At 38.8% G+C, this 21854-nt stretch overlaps 1 protein-coding gene across 2 annotated transcripts in view; it reads right to left on the bottom strand.

The window, feature by feature from the left end:
• The window catches only part of SRGAP1 (SLIT-ROBO Rho GTPase activating protein 1), a 354115-nt gene that overhangs the window by 47469 nt on the left and 284792 nt on the right, over window positions 1-21854 (bottom strand). The window contains exons 9-14 of one of the 2 annotated variants that reach the window (XM_069080728.1): window positions 20917-21114; window positions 20716-20800; window positions 12011-12038; window positions 7412-7514; window positions 2344-2404; window positions 2129-2206 (exon numbers count right to left, since the gene is read on the bottom strand). In XM_069080728.1, the coding sequence (XP_068936829.1) occupies window positions 2129-2206; window positions 2344-2404; window positions 7412-7514; window positions 12011-12038; window positions 20716-20800; window positions 20917-21114 (553 nt within the window). Of the gene's footprint in view, window positions 1-2128; window positions 2207-2343; window positions 2405-6812; window positions 6847-7411; window positions 7515-12010; window positions 12039-20715; window positions 20801-20916; window positions 21115-21854 lie in introns of both variants that reach the window. The other variant, XM_069080734.1, reaches the window with a different exon arrangement.

The raw sequence follows: 21854 nt of genomic DNA, 5'->3' as shown, positions 1-21854 counted from the left end.
AGAGAGAGAGAGAGAGAGAGAGAGACAGAGAGACAGAGAGAGAGAGACAGAGAGAGACAGAGAGACAGAGAGAGAGAGACACACAGAGAGAGAGACAGAGAGAGAGAGACAGAGAGAGACAGAGAGACAGAGAGGGAGAGAGAGAGAGATGGAGATAGAGAGAGAGGGAGAGACAGTGAGAAGACAGGGAGAGAATATCTTTGTCTGAGTGAGAGAGAGAAAGTTAGGTAGCATCATGAATGCCACAACTTTATTTTTCTTTACATGAGGTCAGGAAGAATAAATCTCAGTAGGTGGGGGCTCAGTAACTATATGAGAGAGAGACTTACAGATTTTATAACTCCCTAAAAAACAGAGAAAGAATCTAGTTGTGTGACCACTAAGCTTAGGCAATGCTTGAGATATTAATGAGCAGTTTTAAAAGAGGAAAATTCTCTTGGAGGTAGCAGACTCAAGTTGTTCCTTGTTTTCCTTCAAATATACTCACAAGATCTTTCCCCTGGGGAGTAGAGGTGAAGGAGGTGATTAGAGGGTGTCACCCCCAGGGTAAGGAAAGAGGGAGAGGCTTGAAAGGACCAGTAATGTCCACATTCCAAAGGTGGGAAGTAGCTAAGATGAAACAGTTAATTTTCTGTTAACCTAAACACCTCCAGCCCTGTTACTGCTACAGAAAAATGTTCCTATATGACACTTAAGATTTTTTTCCATTTTGATGAGAACAACATACCCCAAACCCCAACAATAACAAAAGAAAAAAAATATTAAGAATTTCTGAGGTGAAATAATGGGGCCTGTGCTCTGTGAGTGGCCAGCTGAACAACTGCATCCTTTGGCAGAGTTCGGCTTATGACAACCACAAAATCAAACACAAGTTTTCATGCATTCAGCTCAGTGCTAGGACTCATGGTGCTGTTGTCTTTGTGGTTGCTGATTTCCATCAAATATCACAAACTGGTATATAAGAAGAAGAAAATAAAACAAAATGATGTTTTTTTAAACTAAAGTCTAGTTGTTTCAATGCAGGAACTCAGCATCACTTTAGATGGGTGTAGATTGTCATTTATTTACTCATGAGGAGAGAGAAGGGAGAAGAGGCAGCTAACCCCTAGGTTACTCTCTAACCCCTTCTCCCCCCTCCCCCAGATGGTTTATTCAAGCCATAGATGAGGATGTCAGGATGATCCTGAGTCTTAACTTTGAGAAAGTGAAGGAATGGATGATTGGAACAAAGGATGATGGAGCTGACCATATTTACTTCTTGAGATGTAAATACATTTCTATGGAATGGGGATAAACTTCAAACCATTATGGAAGTTAATTAATAATTAATAACATTTTAGCAAGGTTGAATTGATAGCTAAGTGAAAGAGATGATGGGGGGCAGCCAGGTAGCACAGCGAGTAAGAGCACCGGCTCCAATGTTGAGAAGACCTGGAGATCGAATCCTGGGCTCAGACACTTAGCACCCACCCAGAAACACCTGGCTGTGTAACCTTGAGCAAGTTACTTAACCCCAATTACTTAGGGGTGGCCAGGTGGCTCAGCGAGTAAGAGCACCAGCTCCAGTGTTGGGATGACCTGGATCAAATCCGGGCTCAGATACTCAGCACCACATCCAGAAATAACTGGCCGTGTAACCTTGAGCAAGTTACTTAACCCTGATTGCTTTAAAAAAAAAAAAAAAGAAAGAGATGATGGGAATGAGGTTAGGTAGTAGGGAGCTAAATATAGAAAGGACATCAGGAAATGGATAGAAAGAGGAAGCAGGAGGGCACTAGATGGGTCACAGTCTTATGGACGGCTGTCCCTGGTTACACTACTCAGAAACACTTTGCACAGTGCTTTTTTAGGCTGCCTATCCTGTCCTAAATCAGGATGCAATGTTTTAATGCTTCTTAGACCTTGGTAACAAGTCACATCTTTACTAATTCCCCTGCACAGGTTTTTGTTCCGTTTTCCTTATGTGAAATTACTCCTCTCTTTTCTTCCTACCCCCTCCACTCAAAGTTTTATGTAGAGAGTTGGACAGAGTGGTCTTGTTCCTGCGACACTAAAGAAAATGATGCATTTTTAACAGCATTTAAAAAGTTGTCTTTCCCCTCGCTCGTATGAATAAAAATACAATTACCTCTCTCAAATGAATTTTTAATGTCATTGACTTCCACCTGGGAGCCAGACACTCTGAAAATTCCCTGATGCTGAAGACCTACAAAAGATAGAAAGGCAAGGGAAAAAAGGTGAAAAATTGCAGCCCATCCTCTGGGCCCCTTTTGCAAATGACTCAACAAATAAGAAGATAAGTTTACTTAAAATCCCACATGGTAGTTAAGGTTTGCAGCTTACCATACAGATTGATAAACCTGATACAGCTTTCCACAATGAGGGGAATGACTTGCCCTGAATCCTGCAGAAAAAAATGGAAATCAATTGACCTCAATTGAGACTACCTAATCACATGTAAAATTAATGTTTGGAATTTCATTCAACTTAATTAAAGTCAAAGACTCAATCCTTAAAAATAAATTCTTCTTTCCCTTCACCACAAGCTCTTTTATAAGGTGGAAATAAAGGAAGAGGAAATCATTTATATTTATATAAAGGTGTATTTCAGTTCTGAAGCAAGCCAAATCAAACACAGTGGAAACGGTCCCAGTTCTGACTCAATTCCCTATGTCTGCACAGGAATCCAAATTTCCCTTACAGATCCAATTGACAAGTAACATATTTTTCAAACTAAATTTTGTACCTGCTTGGGAAAGATGATTGTTAAATTTTCACTGTGAGCATTTGCTCCTTGGAAATTGGAAATGCTACAAATGAAGGTCTCATTTATTGTTCTGTTGATTCTCCCTACTTAAAATGACAATGCTGATTTTATTTAAAAGTATTACAAGCTTTTTGAAAAACTATTTGTTAAACATTTACCAGTATACCCCCTGCCAATACCTCTCATAAAGATATTGGAAAAAAAAATCCCAGGAGCGAATAGCTAGCATTTATATACTGCCTACTATGTGGTAGGCATTTTACAAATAATATTTCATTAGATCACAGAATCTGGACTGACTGGGACCTTAGAGTGCATTAAGTTCAACCTCATAGTTCAGAGAGAAATGTTCCACAAATATCTCCCCTCCAGCTAAAGATTCCACATTAGACTGTCTCTATTCTGAAGCTCAGTGGTAAGAGCTTGCAACTGTAGCCCTTAGTACTGTATTTGTTTAGTTTGCATCAGAACTTACTCATAAATAATGAAGATGTTTTTCCCAGCTCCCCCTCCCCCACAAAGCACTTTCTCCATGACTCTAAATTATATTTATTTATTTTTAAAAATCACACTCAGGAACATCAGATTTGTCTATACTGACATTTTGTTTGAAACTTCCATTTTCATATCTTGTGGCAGCTTAAGGTAAATGTGAATTATGGTAGTACTTTGAGTATTTACTGATATAGGAGATGGAGACTGTAGTCTCAATTAAACATGTACTAATATCATGCACTGCCTGTAGTTTCAAAAGAAAAAGGTTATTGCCTATAAAATTAATTTTTCATGTACTTTTAAAAAACTTAGCTTTTTATGAATTAGATCTTTTACAGAAACATTAGTTCAAACATGATGGCTTTACATCAGGCACTAATTCACAGGGAATTTTTAATATGAAACACAAAAACATAGTTTTCTGGATGTCTTAAAACAATTCAAAATAGAGCTTTCTATTTAAGGAATGGATTAAGAATTGGGTATACCATGGCTCTCTCATTTAAACATTTTTCTTCTGGTAGAATGTAAGCTCCATGAGTCCAGAGGTTGTTTCACTTCTTAATATGTGTGTGTATTTATATACATTTATATACACCCAATTTATAGATACCCATTTATTTACACCTCTCCAGTCTGACAGCTTTTAACAACTGCTTGTTGATTGATTGCTGATTCCTGGGATGGATAATATCCTTCTAAGGAGGATAGTGGTTGTAATGAAAAATTTGAGAAGCAGTTTAATTGTTCTATGTTTCATTTTTAATAGTTCAGGGTGGTTCTGTAAATATTATTCCATTCAATTTCCTGAGTAACTGTCATGAGTCTGTTTCAAGGGTATCAATTTCACGCTTTTCTTTAGGGAGTGTTTTTGGCAATGAAAACAGGACTTTGCTCTGAATTGGACAATGAATGGTTGGTTGGATAGCAATATGGTAATTACCACCAAGATTTATAGCTTTGATGAGCTGATTCATCTTTAAAAAATGGGTACATTTCTATCATTTAAAGGAAGTAACCTTTTACAGAAACAAATAAAAGTATGCTGTAATCTATAATAGCATTGTGTTTAAATGTCAGCAAAAAGGGCAGAATATTAGTTTGCACATTTGATGTACTTAACGCTTAAAAAAAAAAAAAGAAAAGAAAGAACACAGAGAGCCAAAGGTGACCAAAAGGAAAATGTTTGCATTAAGAGAGTGGCAAAGAGAACATCATGTTTTCGTAGTCTTCTTAAAATATGTATGCATTCCCTCTCCATTTAGCCAGTTTATTGCTAGTCATGAATTTTGCAAATGCTAAGTATTTAAACTCAGGCTTTAACAGATAATATTTTATGAGCAGTAAGAATTTGGGGATGTTTTTCTATGGACCACCAAGCCAGTTTTGTGAATTTGAACAATTTTCTTTGTGCCTCATTTTCCCCAACTGTACAATGGGAAAAATAATTTGACTCCAACTACTTCACAGGTATGTTATGGGCAGGGAAAGAAATAAATGTAGATCTGCCATATCTAGTCTAGTAAAAAGAATACTTGAAAGTCAGGAGGTTTGAATCCCACCTCTGACAATGACAAGCTGAATGAATATAGACAAGTGATTTAACCTCTGTGCCCCAGTTCTTCCTTTGTAAAATGTGTGTGCTAGGTGGTGCAGTTGTTTGCAGTCTGGAAGACCTGAATTCAAATGTGACTTCAGACACTTACTGGCTGTGTGACTCTGGGCAAATCACTTACCCCTGATTCCCTCAGTTTTCTCATCTGTAAAATGAGCTGGAGAAGAAAATGGCAAATTCCTCCAGTATGTTTGTCAAGAAAACCCCAGGGACGGCTAGGTGGCACAGTGAATAGAGCACCAGCCCTGGAGTCAGAAGGACCTTACTAAAAGGCCCTCCTAAAAGCAAAAAAAAAAAAAAAATTCCAAAAAGGGATCATGAAGAGTGAAACACAACTCAAAACAACTTAATAACAAATACATGAAATGCCCATCTCACAGGGTTGCTAGGAGGATTAACTGACACAATGCATATAAAACACTTTGCAGGCATTAACGTCCCATACAAATGCCAGTTACTGTTTATCTGGCATTACTGAGGAATGAACAGCTTCACTGACATAAATTTTCTGGACAAGTGAAACATATTCTCTCCCATTGCCAAATATTTACTTAGGACAATGTTTTTGATGGAAATCTTCCTAAATTATATTAAAAACTTCCCTGTCTTTATAAACAGAGAAGACTAAAGATAATTTAACCTTTTCTTGTTAACTTCTGATGACTCAGGCTCATTATAAACATACATAGGTCTTAGGCCCTCTTTGGAGTTTTTTCCTTAACTTTTTGTCAGGATATTACCCTGGCCTAGAAATTCTAATCTTCCCTCTCACATTCCCCATTTGTAGCTTCTAATCTCCTATAAATAAAATAACCAAATTTACTAATTATGTTAAAATTTAAAAAATGAAAATTCAAAAGTCTAGTGTTAGTACAGGAAATTTATGACATTTTTTTTTGACATTTTGATGGGCCTGTTTCTTAAGAAGTTTAGGGATTGGGGTGGCTAGGTGGCACAGTGAGTAAAGCACTGGCCCTGGAGTCAGGAGGACCTGAGTTCGGTTCCGGCCTCAGACACTTAACAAACACAGACACAAAAAAACTAGCCATGTAACCTTGGGCAAGTTACTTAACTCCAATTGCCCTTCAAAAGGCAAAAAAAAAGAAGTTTAGTGATGAAGCTACCCCGGGTCCAGATAAATGGGATAATATAATTAAGCAGTAAATGGATCTTTTTAAAAAATAAAATTGCTGTGGGTTTAACAGGTAAGAATGTGACCCTATATGAAATACTCCCTTCCCATGTGATAATATATTTCAGTGAGGAGAAACAGACCCTTTCTCTTTTATGAACAATCAACCAAAGCTCTAACAGAAAGTCCCCAGGTTCACGCAGAAACTTGGCAGCAAGATCTTAAGATCATGGGATTTTTGAGTGGGAAGGAACCTTGGAGAGTACCCCCTAATTTTACAGCCAACGAGACTGAGGCCCAGAGAAGAAAGGTGACGGATTAAATCAAGGTTCAGAGGGGAGTAATAGAGCAAAGACTTCGAATCCAGTACCCTTTTCTTGCCCCTAAACTGCAGGTCAAACTTAAAATGGGCCCATTATCCAAAGACTGCAATCTATGAGCCATTGAGTCACCTTACCAAAAGTTCTGATTTCCAGTATGAGATGTCTTCTAAATGGATATAATAGAGCAATAGAACTTTGGAAAGATGCCCCATGTAATTAGATAACTCATTAGAGACATTGGGCAGTTCCATATGCCAGAGTTTTAAATTCCATGGGTCGAATTTAAATAAAAATGTCTGGTTGAATCAGCCAACTCTCTGAAAGCAAACATTTCTCTTTTAATGTGTGTTGAAGAGACCTGATGAAAGCCAAGCATGACTCCAACCTGAAAAGTGTGATGCAGAGAGCGAGAGAGCGACAGGGAGAGAGAGAGAGAGAGAGCAAGAGAGTGCCTACACTCTCTCCCCGCTAGCACTATACCTGATGTCTTGTGTGCGAGTTCCTCCGTCCTCGGCTAGAAGCATTATTAGAAATACAGGATGAAAAGGAGATAGAGAGTAAACACAGCAGAGATACAAGGTACAGACTATAAGGTCTCACAATTTCACCCAATATAATGAATTCCTCAAGTCATGGGAAATCCAAGCAATTTTGGTTTTGGGGCCCACCGCCGCCCTACCCCACTTTGCCATTAGGCTATCATTTTTTTTTTTGGTTACACAACTCATTTTGCAGACTGGAAAAATACTGTTTAATCAAATTCTTGTAAAAGATAACATAGCCTCTCTTTACATAGGCCTTCAAAATAACAATAACAGCTCTCCACACCAGGTATACCTGGTATAACAAACCAAACCGACAGCGGGCAGGACCAATTCCCTCCGCCGAGGGAATTTGATTCAAATATCAAATTCTCTTCTTTCCCCTCTGACTTCAGGAAATATTATATTGCTCTTCTGGGTAAGCAAAGAGCCCCAGGACAGACTTGTATATAATGATCTGCCTCCTTTTATAAGAGGCCTAGACCATTATAGTAATTAAGTGTGGAGATTAGCCACCCAAATGGCTGGTGCCAGTACCTTGATGAATGTTTCCAAATCCCCATTAAACAACTTAGCATTATACTGTGATCGGGGTCTGGGCTTCCTGTGTTTCTGGGGCTTAGGGGGAACATTTGGAGGCCTAAGGGAAGGGAATATAATTACTGAGTAGAGAACAAATCAAACAATAAATGAAACACCCAAAGGTCATGTCAAAATCATACATATAAGGAACCTCTGTTAAGCATTCATCACTGCCCACCCACATAAGTACATTGTTTCTTCTCTGCCTTCCTTCAATCCCTCCACCATTGATTTATTAATAAGACAATGAATCAAATCAGACTTTTGGTATCCCCTATGATTTATAGCTATCATTACAGACCATCTGGATTGATAGGGCAGAAGTCACATCAATTGGTCAACATAACACACATGCCAAGAAATCATAGGCTTATTAAAATAGTGACTTGGGTGGAATTTTTAAGAAATGATTTATGGCCATATAATCTAACGTTCCATCAATGTTTAATAATAAAGATACCTCAGGAGAATGCTGGGTTTTTTATGCTGGGTACTAGTGGCTATGGACAAATTATGAATGCAAAAAGCAGGGTTCAAAAAGCTCCCTTCCCTGGCCACCACCCCACAGTTGTATCCAGCTATAGAATGTAAGTCCTTTGAAGGAAGGGATTTGCATCCCCAATGCCAATAGAGACTGATAGGAAGTGCTAAAAACTTGTTAAACTGAAGATCCATTCCAATACTTTCTAAGGGGGAACAAAGTGTTTCTAACAATATTATTACTTTAAAAGAAACCATCACACTATCTAAATATGTGTTTTTCATATAACAATTATAATGTGATCAATATATAACTTTCCCATCTGACCAAGTCTGTATCATTAATCATATATGCATCTATCTACCTAAAACCACTGATTTAGAGGAAGAAAAGAACTTAGTCCAAATATCTAATTTCATAGATGAGTCAACTGAGACCCTATAAAGTATTACCCATGGACAACCAGGGACCAAGTAGCAGAGCCAGAATTAGAACCCAGAAAAGTCTTCAGACTTCAAATTCAGTTTTTTCCTCATATAGCCATATATGTTTTACCCTACATACAGTAAAAATTTGTTTCCTGCCTGAATTTTTTATTTGGATTATTTTATGTGTGCAAAATATTGCATGATATTTTATTCTGCAAAAGCTTAGACTGCAGAGTGGGGGCTTCCTGACCCATTTCCAATATATTTGTTTTTGATATCACATCTATTTACATAATGTATACCACTGAAGAGTGGTATATCTTCCATAGCAGATCTCATAAGGAAGTTTAGAGACCATCTAGTCCAATTCCTTCTGTTTACAGATGAGAAAACCTGAGGACCAGAGAGTTAAGCAAAGTTGGGATTCAAACAGAGGTTCTTATCTTCCAAAATAAGGGTTTGGAAAGGGCAACCTGAATTCACTTCATATATGATTGTGCTAAACATAATGAGGAAAGGCATTTGTTTCTAGTTACCATGGAGGTATAGGATTTTATGACATTTTTTAAAAAGGGGGGGAAAGTTCTTATGAGGCACAGCAGAAAATAAGGTGTGGGAAATAGATCAGAGTGAAATCTTTTGGAAAATGTACTTATTTAGTTAATAATAGGTATTACAAACTCCTAAGCTTCCTGATGGAAAAGCTAGTAATAAATTCATGTCTACTGAGAAACTTGGCTATGTATGAAGAATAAAACTGTGAAAGTCAAGAATTAGCTCTGTCCTCTGCCTTAAAAATGAACAAATCTGGCCTCTAGGGACCAAAAGATGACAGTTTCATTGGCAATCTGCTTTTCAGCTTCCTAGCATATTTGAAGAATTCATCTGCAGCCATGCTCACCTGACCAGTGGGGTAGAAGGCCTTGAACCCCATGACTTGCAGGCAAATTTGTGCTTTTGTAATTTTCAACAGAAAAAAATGAGGACAATGCTTCTCATTTTGACTAGGACTGTATGTCAAGCTCTTAGCTAAGTAGGCTGGGATTTTCTGCTATCACTATAATTACTGGGTTAGCTTTTGCAATCTTAATTAGGAGGTGAGAAAAGGCATGTGGACTACTGAATAGAAAATGCCCCAGGAGGGAAGGAACAACTCAATTGCTGCCCAGTGAGTCCTTTGAATAGCAAAAATGTGACAATGGGTGGCATCTAACTACTTCAGTCATTTTAAACAGATCAAAAAGCTGTTCATTCATTAGAGTCTATGACAATGAAATGGCTTTTTAAAGTTAGGGTTTTCTCCATCGGGTCTATTGTTTTTGGAAGGTCACTGATTAAAGCAAAAATGAAATCTGAAGACTTATATCAAACTTAAATATCTGTGGGCAATGTAGGTCTCAAAATATGGCTAATGCTTCAGCCTTATAATAGGTGAAACTATTAGAAACAGGTCACTGGCACCAGTGTCTTGAACGACTTCTAAGTGTTATACTCAAAGGCCTGACAATTGCTCCATTAAAAGAAGTCATTATCTGAAATGGGCTAATAGTGGCCTGACGAAGGAAATTTTAGATTAAAGTGGAATGTCTTGCATTAGGTGCAGAAAAGGAGGGGAAGAAAAGCCAATGTCAAAGAATTCTCTCTGGGGTAGCAAAAAAGCAGGGACAAGAAGGTTGCCTGTTGATTGGGGAATGGCAGAACAAATTGTGGTCTGTGGAAATAATGGAACATTACTGTACCATAAGAAATGCTGACTGTGGGGAATTCAGGGAAACACTGGAAGATTTGACATTGAGCCAAGTAGGATGAACCAGGAGAAACATATAGTCAAACACTACAATAATGTAAATAAAAATGGTAAAAAGTAGCTAAGCTCAGATTCCTGTCAATGATCAGTCTTGGTCCTAGGGGACACATAATGAAACATTTCCTTCACCTTGGGAGAGAGGTGGAAGACCATGGGCACAGAATGTTATGTATTCTGTCAGCGACATTTGTTTTACTGGTTGGTTTTGCTTAATTATGTTTCTTTGTCAATGGGAGATGATATAATATTGGGAAATGATCGGTACAGAAAACAAAACTGCTGCTGCTAATTGGTTGCCACAGAATTTTAAAAGCTTAGCAATGTTTTTTGAAAACCTTGAAAAAACAATAGCTATAACTCTGTCTAGTCGGTTCACTAAAAAAAAAAAAAGACAGGTTCACTTTCAAATAGGAACATTATTAAAGTTCTGAAAACCATCCGGTCAATTTGGGTGAAAGGCAAACAAAGCCTTTTCCTAAATATACCTCTCAGCCCAGAGAAAACTTGGCATCCCACTGTAAAATCTTTCTAATGTTGATTAGAATCGCTCCCAATGCTGCTATATCAGTCTTTAAAAAGAAAACCAAACCTTCCTAACTTTTCCCAATCTGAATTAAAATCTGCTTAAATAATAATTTCATCGGATCACCCACAGTTGTGACTCCAAAGTCTTTAGATAAACAGAAAAACTACAACTATCTGAAAGGGTTAAAGTTGAAGAAAATGTTTTTTGAAGGGGTTACCCCATTTGGGTCATTCCACAAGGACAAGGTGGGACAAAGCAAGGCTTGATGGCAGTTTGCACAAAAGACTCGGGGATTTTTAGTGGGCTTCACATTGGCATAAGTCTAAGTGTAAAAGGGTGATGCCCCAAAAAACAAATAAAAGCAAATGTTATTTTGGGTTGCTTGGTGTCTAGAACTAGGGATGGGAGTAGTTCTTCTATATTCTGTTCCGATTAGATTCTATTTATTTCTGGTGCCACATTTTAGGAGAAAGACTAATAAACTGAAAGTAGCTAGAGGAGAGTGGCCAAGGCAATAAAGAATCAATATTATTTCACATGAGGATCAACTGAAAGAACTAGAGATGTTCAACTTGTAAAAGACTTGGGGACTGGGGTGGTGGGGTGATGGAGGGGACTGGATAGCTGCTTCCAAGCATTCATAGTAGGTATGAGGGAGTAGTCTTTTGTTATATGATCCGTTGGGTCATAACCTGGAGGATTGGGTCAAACCTGAAAAAGAAGCCTCTATAAACTAGACACCAGGAAAATTCCTAACAATTTAAGTGAAAAAGGGTGGTTCTTCCCTTCCCTAGACCTTTTCTCACAAGTGGCAGCAAGATCACTTATCTTCAATGATACAGAAGGAATTCTTATTCAGGTATGAGTTGGACTAGAAGGCCCCCATGATTCTCTAATTACCTCTCTTCTCAATAAAGGAAGAGAGTGGGAGGAAGTAACTACATTTGCTTTTTTACAGTATGCTTCCTAGCAGAATAGATTTTCCCATAAAAATGGTTGTTAACTGAATGATCTAATTCTGTAATCCCCTTTTGTCAGGAATCTTTCTGGAGCCTCTAAGTGCTCTGATTCAGACAATCCAAGACCTTTGGGTTCCTGTTACCAAATCACCTCCCAAGAACACTTTACTGTCCCACTGGGAAGTCCGGAGAATTACATAAAAGCAAATCCAGTTTTACCAGAAACACGGATTAATGGGTTTCACATACACTGGTAAAACCTTTTCATTTCTGATGATTTAACATTTTCGTTGTCCCTTGAGGGGTAGGAATAACAAAGATATGTTATGAGCAAGACTCAAACATCTACCTACCTTGTGGTCATATATTCAGCTCTGTGACCTAAGGGAACACACACAAAAAAACAGGTTAAGTTGATGGAAACAGATCATGAAGCCTATTTTCTATTTCTTCATCATTTACCATTATAATACTTTTTCTTTTTTGTATACACCAAGTTTGTAATTACTCCACACTAAGTAAATATTAGTATTCTACTGGGAAACATGAGGTCAACATAAGCTTCAAAACACATATTTCCAATATCCCCTTTGTAATATTAAAAAAAAAATCTGTAGGTCAATTTGGCATCATGCATTATGTCTCTAAAAAGTTAGACCAGCTTATGTTTTTACTGAGTTACATCAGCCATAAATTGAGGCCTTCTCATAGGATTGACTTTCATTCATTTATATCCCATACTTTCCTCTGCTCAAACTTGTTGAGTGTTAAAGAAAAAATTCCCCACTATGAGATTTGAATGTAAACTTGAGGACAGGGACAGTTTCCCTTGTATCCCCAGCCTTTAGTATGTATACAGCATAAACACACACACATACACATACACACACACTATAGAATATGTATTATAGTATATAGTAGTATAGAGCAAATCCTTAATAAATACTGAATTGAACAGAAATGAATTTGAAGGTTCAAAATCAGTTGGGGGGGGGGGTCTCTTGTGAACTCAATTCTTGATAAAATCTTGCCTGGGACCACATAGAGGAAGAGAAACAAGCTACTATCTGGCATTCTTGGGAAATGGAGAGGGAGGTCTGATGTTTCTACTTTTATGCATTAAACCCTGCTTGATCCCTAGTTGTTAGGGGCTAAGGATAACAGAATGATAAAATACTAGCAAATACTACCAATACTATCAAAATGCAATCAGGATCCAAAATGCTAATTATTTATTTTGAATAGTTTGTATTATGGGCTGGGGGCACAGCACATTGACTGATTTGGAAGTACTGACCTGACTGGATGGCAACTAATTGGTTCAGTGGATAAGAACACTGAATTCACATTTGACACTTACTGGCTGCGTGACCCTGGGCAAGTTACTTAACTTGTTTGTCTTAAATCCACTGGAGAAGAAAATGGTAAACCAGTCAAGTATCTTTGCCAAGAAAACCCCATGGACAGTATGGTTCATGGGGTCATAAAGAGTTGGAAACAATAATTGAACAACAATATTGACCAGATTAAGATTAAGTTGGGTTTTTTTATTGCAATGCGCAATTAGAGACTTGGGAGGTGGTTAGGTTTTATAATCACAAATGACATTATGATCGTTGACATTAAGGCGTGACAGCGTTCAGTTATGATGCTTCTATTAACGCACGAATGAGCTCAAAGCCTTCCTTCTGGGTTCCCTGTCACTTAAAACGATGGACCCTTTTTATACAATTTTGCATCTCTTCAGTTTCGTTCTCAGGCATGATTTGGTGTTTGCGTAGTCCTCCAATCTAAGCTAATTTTAAGTTATTTTTATTATTAAGATATTTCAGGGCTGGCCAGGAGAGTGTGAAGGGTGCATCTGGCAGCCTAACATGCTCTAAGGCAATCTAACATTCTCCTGTTTTGTTGTTGTCGTCTCAGTCCTGTCTGACTCCACATGACGCCATTTGGGGTTTTCTTGGCAAAGATACTGGAGTGGTTTAGCCATTTCCTCCTTCAGCTCATTTTACAGATGAGGAAACTGAGGCAAACAGGGTTAAATGACTTGTCCAGGATCACACAACTAGTAAGTGTGTGAAGCCAGATTTGAACTCAGAAATAAGAGTCTTCCTGACTCCAGACCTGATGCTGCATCCATATATTCCTCCATAATAGCTTGAAAATAGACCTGTCCCAAGAAGATTATTTTGCAGCACAATTCCTGGAATGCTCTCCCTTCTTTCCGTTACCTCTTAGTAATCTCTAGCTCTATTCCACTACACGAGACCTTTCCTGATTCTCCAAGTTGTCAGGGCTCTCTTCCCACTCCCAATATTCCGTATTTGTGTTGTATACCTTTTGTATTTACCTATTTGTGTACATGTTCTATCCATTGTATCCCACCCACCCACCCCAACCCCTACCTACTCCATGAAGTTCCTTGAGCAAATTAAATTGAGCAATTCAAGGATTCTAACTTGATGAAGTTGTTTTTTTTTTTACCTTTTTTTTTTGAGGGGGGAAGGTAGGGCAATTGGGGTTAAGTGACTTGCGCAAGGTCACACGGCTAGTTTTGTGTTAAGTGTCTGAGGTTGGATTTGAACTTAGGTCCTCCTGACTCCAGGACTGGTGCTCTATTCACTGCACCACCTAGCCACCCCTACTTGATGAAGTTTTTAACTGACTTACTATAGGTGGTGAGTGAACTCTGCCAGGCCACTAGACGACTTTCTAGCCAAGCATCGACTCTTGTCTACTAACCAGCCCATCAGGTATGTGGTAGCTCTCCATTTGATGAAGAATGTTCCAGAAGAGCCAGTTACCTCTTAGGGAAGAGCTGACTCACTGAAAGTCATCCCTGGAATGAGAGGGTTTTAAGCTGGGACTTATTGAGGCCTAAAGAAGTTACTCGCCCAAGGACACAGATAAAAAAAGACAAAATAGAGATTAAAGTCCAGGTCTTCTGGTCCCAAAGTCAGTGATTTTTTACCCCTCCAATAGTGGTTGCCTCTAATTACTATTAAAGAGAGTCTTTATTATTAAGGGCTAAGAACCTGTAATGGGCAGCCAGGTGGTATAGTTGATAGAGTGCTGGGCCTGGAGTCAGGAGGACTCATCTTCCTGAATTCAAATCTGGCCCCAGACACTTACTAGCTTTGTGACTCTGGGCAAGCCACCTAACCTTTTTTTATCTCAGTTTCCTCATCTGTAAGATGAGTTGGAGAAGAAAATGGCAGACCACTCCAATATCTTTGCTAGGAAAAACCCAAAGGGGTCATGAAGAATCAGATATGACTGGACCATCTCTTTATCTCTACTCACACAACTACCACCCAGGTTCAGGTGCTTCTCAACTCTCACTGGGTCTATATTTCAACAGCCTCCTAATTGTTCTTCCTTCTCCAACCCATCCTCTACAGAGCTACCAAAATCATCTTCCTAAGGCATAGCTCTAGTCTCAACAAACCATCTTCCACCTCAAAGCATTCATACAGACTTTATATCAAGTGCCTAGATCCCATTTCCCTATCTTTGTCTTTGTTCTTCATTCTGGAAGAGGGTCCTCTTTGATGGGGTCCAAGAGGGACCATGACATCAGAAAGATGATGTAATGACTTGCAAGTAAATTGGGTTTAAGTGAGGGAGGGCTGTACGAAGTCACCAGCCTCACTTTCTCCTCTGGAGTCACCTGGGTCTAGGGACAGGAGATAGATCAGGACACTGGAGACAGCCACCTATCTACTTTTAGAACTCAGCTTAAGCGCTATGTCTTCCTTGAAGGTTTCCCTGCTACTCTCAGCTGTTTTTCTCTTTCTCCTCAAAAATTCTGGTCTATCTCCACTGCTCCTCAGTTCCCTTTCCCTCTATTATTCCTTCTTGACAATAAGTTTCTTAAAGACCATTTCACTTCTGTCTTGTATACTGAGTATGAAACTTAGGGCCTTGCACATAGTAAGCAATTTATAAAAAATTCTTTCTGAACTTAATAGCTCCACCCAGACAGGTTTCCTCTTTGCCTGCAACTACCCCAGGCTCTGCACAGTTGAAGTTATGGGCTCTACCTGAAATGCCTGCCCTTGTATCTTTCGTACCTAACAAAATCCCACCCATCCTTCAGATTTATTTGATTCTGATTGACCCTCTCACCTCTGATCTCCCAGGGCACATAATCTTTTTAACAGTCATCTGGGCATTTTGTCATCCAATGTCTTGAACTGTTAGTTAAATGTTTCAAACACATATAATCTGTGTCCCTAATTAGATCTTGAATGCCTTAAAGATATGGGCCATGTGATATCTACATTATTTGTATTCCTCATGCTATTAGTATAAAATTACTCAATAAATACTTGCTAAGTTAATGAATGAGTGAATGAATTAAAAGGCCTTGCCATGGCCTTTGAAGACCTTAGGGGTAAACAAGGTCTAAACCAAACAATCTGAAATGCAAATCTCAAACAAACTAACCATATCTACCATATGGGGCCTAATGTCTTTCTCCCCTGCCAAGGAAAGGGAAAATTATATCAGGCACCAACATTTATATAGAGTCAGCTGTGTGTGACTGAAGTGACATTCAGGTTAAACCAGTTGGTTTTCTTTCCCCAGGCTGAAGGGTTGGCCTATATTTGGTGTCATACCAATATCTGAAACAAAGAACAGACCTCCTATTGTGTGGAGGGAATCCAGGTCCCTCAAGCAGAAGAGAAATGGTCCCATGAGGAGTCAGCACCCTTGGCCACAAGAGCCCTGGGTGAATTCCCTGATTCTAGATAAAGAAATGACAAGCTTAGACTTCACCATGTACAATGTGTCTGCATGCTGTGGTGTGGTTTGGCTGCTGAGGATGTGATCTGGGATACAGATTAACAACTGACCAGAATATAACAGTATTTAATCAAGGCATATTAAAATAATATTAAGAGTCTGGGTTTTCTGTTGGGAAGATGTAGACTCCATTCTAGACAGTGAATCACTTCCATAAAAACTCTCTGAATGTGACCTCAAGTATCTTAACTCATGCAGTCTCTGGTGCCAAGAATGAATTCACAGAGCTAACTCTCATAAGAGTACCATTTGCAAAGTGACATCACACCTTCCAGATAGAATGCAGAAAATGCCTCTAAGCCTTAATGTTCACTGAGGATAAATGGTGCCTTTGTGCTCAGAAATGACTTTAGGGGTATGGTGCTCTATCAGGCATTCTGGAAGAGATTTAAAAAAGAATGAGGGAAGAAGAGGGGGGGAGAGAGAGAGACAGACTCACTCCTGAAAAACTAAGAAAACTGGGCAAAGACATGTACAGCCAAGTTTTCCAAAAACTTGTCATTTTGAGAGTTTTTCTTCCCCCTTATGTAAAAATTTTTACCTTATAGTTTGGACGCAGAATTGGTCATTCAGCAAGCATTTATTAAGAGCCTACTCTGAGGCTACAAGGGCAGTTAGGTGTCACAGTGGATAGAGAACTGGGCCTGGAGTCAGGAAGACTCACCTTCCTGAGTTCAAACTGGCCTCAGATACTTGCTGTGTGACCCTGGGTAAGTCACTTAACCCTGTTTGCCTCAGTTTCCTCATCTGTAAAATGAGCTAGAGAAGGAAATGGTAAACTTGCCAAGAAAACCCCAAAAGGGGTCACGGAAGAATGTAATAGTAATGAAATCTGAAGATCCCTTTGTATTGACAAGCTAACAGGCACTTAGCATCAGGCTAATTAAATTAAGCCTCTGTTACAGAAACAGAAGGTATGAACCCTTGTTGCTGACATAATAGGAAGGGGCTGAACAGGGAGGAGCTAGTAATATATATAAGGAAAAGCCCTAGCTGTGAGACTCAGAATTTCTTGGGGTAAGCATTGTGGAGACAGAGCAGCTACTGCACGGGTGGAGGGGAGAGAAAGAGAGAGAGACAGAGAGACAGAGAGAGAGAGAGAGAGAGAATTTCTCTCAGGAAGCACATGGAGGCTGGGCTGTTATTGTTGGACTGAAGACTAAACTGAGAATTGAGAAGAAATGAGAATTGAGAACTGAGACAGAATTTTTTGGAGCAAGTCGCATAGAAACTGGATACAGTGATTTTGATTTTGGGAACAGAGCTTCTTCTGAGAGACAGCCAAACCCCTGTTGAGAGCTTCCAAGGACCGGAGCTGCCGAAGACTCCTGAGGGCCAGGTGGAGCTGCCAGAGGAAGCATGACTGTGTTCTGTTTTGGTTCTATGTTGATTTCACAGGCAAGTGAATTGAGGTGATAGTGCCGACCATGTGTATGAACATTGTTGTAATTCTGCTAAGCTTGATGTGTGTAGATATTGCTGTGGCTCTCTTAAGTTTTCTCTTCCCAGGAACAGAAATTTTGAAGGACTTGAGGTGGACTGCACACTGTGAGCTTCAACGTGGAAGAGGATGGAAAGCTGGACAAGGAACTGGGAGCTGCCTGCCTTTGAACCCAGGTGACATTTTGGTAGATTCAGGTAGGATCTGGGACCATGGAAGAGGAACCATGGAAGCTGAAAGCCTGCCTTGAGTCAAGATGAAATTGTCTGAGTAGTGACTGATGAAACAGGGTACTGAGTAATGACTGACAAAATTGTAACTTACTTGTAACCTAGAGGTGGATGGCTTTTGTACTTTCCACTACCCCCTTAAGAGGGTACTGAGTAGTGACTGATGAAATTGTAACTTAATTGCACCCCATGGATGGAGGACTTTGACTTTCGTACTTTGTGTGCCTCAAGGAGGCAAGCCTCCTTAAGGATGACTGAATGATTGAGTTACTTTCTTTGAAACTATGTGACCACTTTGGTGACCACTATGTGGCCATTTTCGTGATAACTTGTTGAGTTGTGACATGGTGAATGCTGTATTTTGATTTTCTGTGAATGTTTTCCTCTGGTTGTTATTAAATAAATAAAATAGAGACTTCACTCTACCATGTAATCAGAACCTTAAAAGCTGTTCACACCAGCAGTCCTCTGGAAAGCTGCTTGTGCTTGGCTTTACAAAGAGTTTGGACATGACTGAAATGACTCAATAACAACAAAAGACCACAAAGACAGAAACAGAAATTGTTCTTGACCTCAAAGGAGCTTACATATGTTTGGGAGAGATAACATGTATGTAGGTAGGTAGGTGGCTAGACTTGAGTTCAAATCCAGCTTGAGACACTTACTAGTTATGTGACTCTGGGCAAGTTACGTGATTTATTTGCCTGTTTTCTCATCTGTAAAATGGAGATGGATAATAGCACCTATCTTCCAGGGTTGAGTGAAGATCAAATGAGATAATATTTGTAAAGTACTTTGCAAGTGCTATATAAATGTGCTTATATAAAGTGCTATATAAATGCTAACTATTATTGTTACAGAAGCATATACAACATAAACATCAGGTAAACTTTTTGCTGGGATAGTACCAGCACCTGGGGAGAGATGGGGATGGATAAAGAATGTCTTAAAGTACAAGAGGGATTCTTAACTTTTTTCATATCACTGACTTCTCTGGCAGCCTAGAGACAACTGTGAACTCTTCAGAATAGTTTTTAAAAATAACTGAAGGGAACACTAAATTTTAGTTGGAGGTTAGAAATAGAAGAGGGCATTTGGGGCTCAGTTCAGAAGGAAATAAAGAATTCTAAGAGGCAAAGGGGATGGAGGAGCATCCTCTAGACACAGGAGAAAACCAGTTCAAAGGCATGGAGATGAAAGATGGAGGAACAGCGAGGGAAGTGTTGTAATGTAGAATTAGGTTGGAAAGGAACACGGAGGCCATGTTGTGAAGGAAAGTTTCCATTTGGTCCTAGAGGCAGTAGGGGTCTATTGGAGCTTACTGAGTAGCAGAATGACATGGTACGAATTGCTGTTTAAAAAATTCACTTTGACACTTGAGTGCAGGATGATGGACTGAAGAAGGGAGAGACCTAAGGCTAAGACACCATTTAGAAGACCACTGCAGTAGTCCAGGTGAAAGGTGATGGCTGTGTGCTTAGAGAAAAGAGACCACTGGCTGATACTGAGAAATAAGGTAGGAAATTTGTTTACTTCCTGGGAAAGGAGAAGATATGACTCATACCTTCCTTTCACTTTCAACTAAATCTCAGAAGGCCCTATACAATATGAATAAAAGAGAGCTAAGGCAAATGGGTTATAGGGCAGCTAAACTGGGGATTTCTATTTTCATTTTTAATTTTATAAATAAACTCAGAAGCACTAACTGAATTATACAGAGTCCCCTTTCCCTTGGAATGATTTTATTCCTAATCAGGAGATTAACTACAATGTAAAGAAAGTTCTTAATAAAAGCCAACACAACCTGGATTCTAAGGTGGGAAATGAAACCCCAAATCCTCTAACTTATTAGAACATCAAGTACACGTTACTGGGTAGAGATGTAGGGTAGCAAGCAGCAAGTGTGCAGAGATTTTAGACAGAGGAAGTTTGGTATGGTTTATTAGCACAAATCCATTTTGGGACCACATCAACTCTTATCACCAAAGTCCCTCTACTAGACACCATCTATACAATCCTTCCCACCCTCTCTAATTCCTTTTCTATTACTATATGATCTTCACATAATTAATCTATTAATATAAGACCTTCATCTTCCCCCTTCTATGTTTCGATATGTAGTTCATTCAATTCAACATTTGTTAGACACTTTATTATGTGCTGGATATTGTACATAGGAGTAGTGATACAGAGATGAAAAATATTAGCCTTTGTCCTTGGGGAATTTATAGTCTAATAGATACTTATGCATATGCAAGTGATACATTATATATATGGACATTTATGAATGTATATATGTAATCACTGTATAAATACATGCACCTATGTTTAGACTGATTACTATCAACATTCATTTACACAGCATTTGAAGGTTTACACTTGTCTCATAATAACCTTATAAAGTAGTAAGTATTAGGAATCATTGTTTCCATTTTACAGAGGAGGTTAATAATGTTCAGACGAATCTGGTGACTTGTCCCCTCACATGGCTAATGAGTACTAAAGCTGATTCCAATTCCAGACCACTTTTTCATCTCTGATGAATCACTCCCTTCCTGATTATTTTTCCATTGCTTACCTTCTCCCAGTGTCCTTTGCAGCAAATCATGTTTGGCTTGAAGCTTTGTAATGAGATTACTGCCTTCCAGGTATTCTCTGAATTTCTGCACAAGGGAAGATTGATTTAAAAAAAAAATTATCACAGAAAGTCAGCATTTTGAAATAAACGTCACTGTGCTAACTCGAGTGGACATTATGGCTTGGGAAATATATGACGTACCATGAAATAGAACTGCTCGGTTTCCTGCTGGTTGGCTCTCCTTTTAGCAATGCTGGGTTTACTCAAGTACGTTTCTGAGACAGTGGACTTTACAGACTCCGTGGACCGGCTGTGCTGGAAGCATTCTGAGACATCATAATCCTCGATGGTGACCATGTCTTGTATTGTCTGTAAGGTGGCTTCGGTTGTTTTCTTGACCTGGGGACACAAATACATTTTCTTTATCTCACAGGAAGGAAAACACCCACCATGACAAAAGTGACTTCAGATACTATGTAGTGGGGTGAAGAGATTGGGAAATGACATGAAAAATTAAGAAAAAGAGAAGTAATTGGACTATATAGCATAGTATTTGAGACAGTCAAGAAATCAGCAGCTGAACAGAAACCCAGGGGCTTAAGAGTTAGGAAACTTAGATATTAGTTGTGGTTGTACTTCTAAATAGCCATGGGCTTTGGTGACAGTTGCTTAATTTCTCATCTCTATGCATTTCAGAAGGAAAAAGTCTTCAACTATCACATGTTAGTAACCCATTGCATTTGAGGCAGGGAGGTGGTGCAGTAGATAGAGTGCTGGACCTGGAGTCAGAAGGACCTGAGTTCTAATCCTGCTTCAGCTACTAATAGGCTGTGTGACCTTGGGCAACTCTGTATTAATATACGAATGAAAGATGGTCATGGGGACTTCAAGGCCATCTCCTTTAGTCATACATGCATATTAACAACAGTTCTTTTATTATATATGATTAATAATAATATCAATTATATAGAATTAATATTAGTATAATTATTAATAATTATATTAACCTGCATACAAGAAACATAGTCATTAAAAATATATAAACCAGTAAAGAGAAGTTTGATATAAAATTTTCCTGACAGTAATTGGAACACACATATTCAACATGTATGTATTTATGAATGCACACTTAACTATAA

This window comes from Petaurus breviceps, unplaced genomic scaffold, assembly GCF_028583685.1.
Source record: "Petaurus breviceps papuanus isolate PSGF00001 unplaced genomic scaffold, PetGlider_PUasm1.0 154, whole genome shotgun sequence".
Lineage (NCBI taxonomy): Eukaryota > Metazoa > Chordata > Mammalia > Diprotodontia > Petauridae > Petaurus > Petaurus breviceps.
Note: the sequence above shows the minus strand (reverse complement) of the source record. Positions and strands in the feature narration are given on the sequence as shown.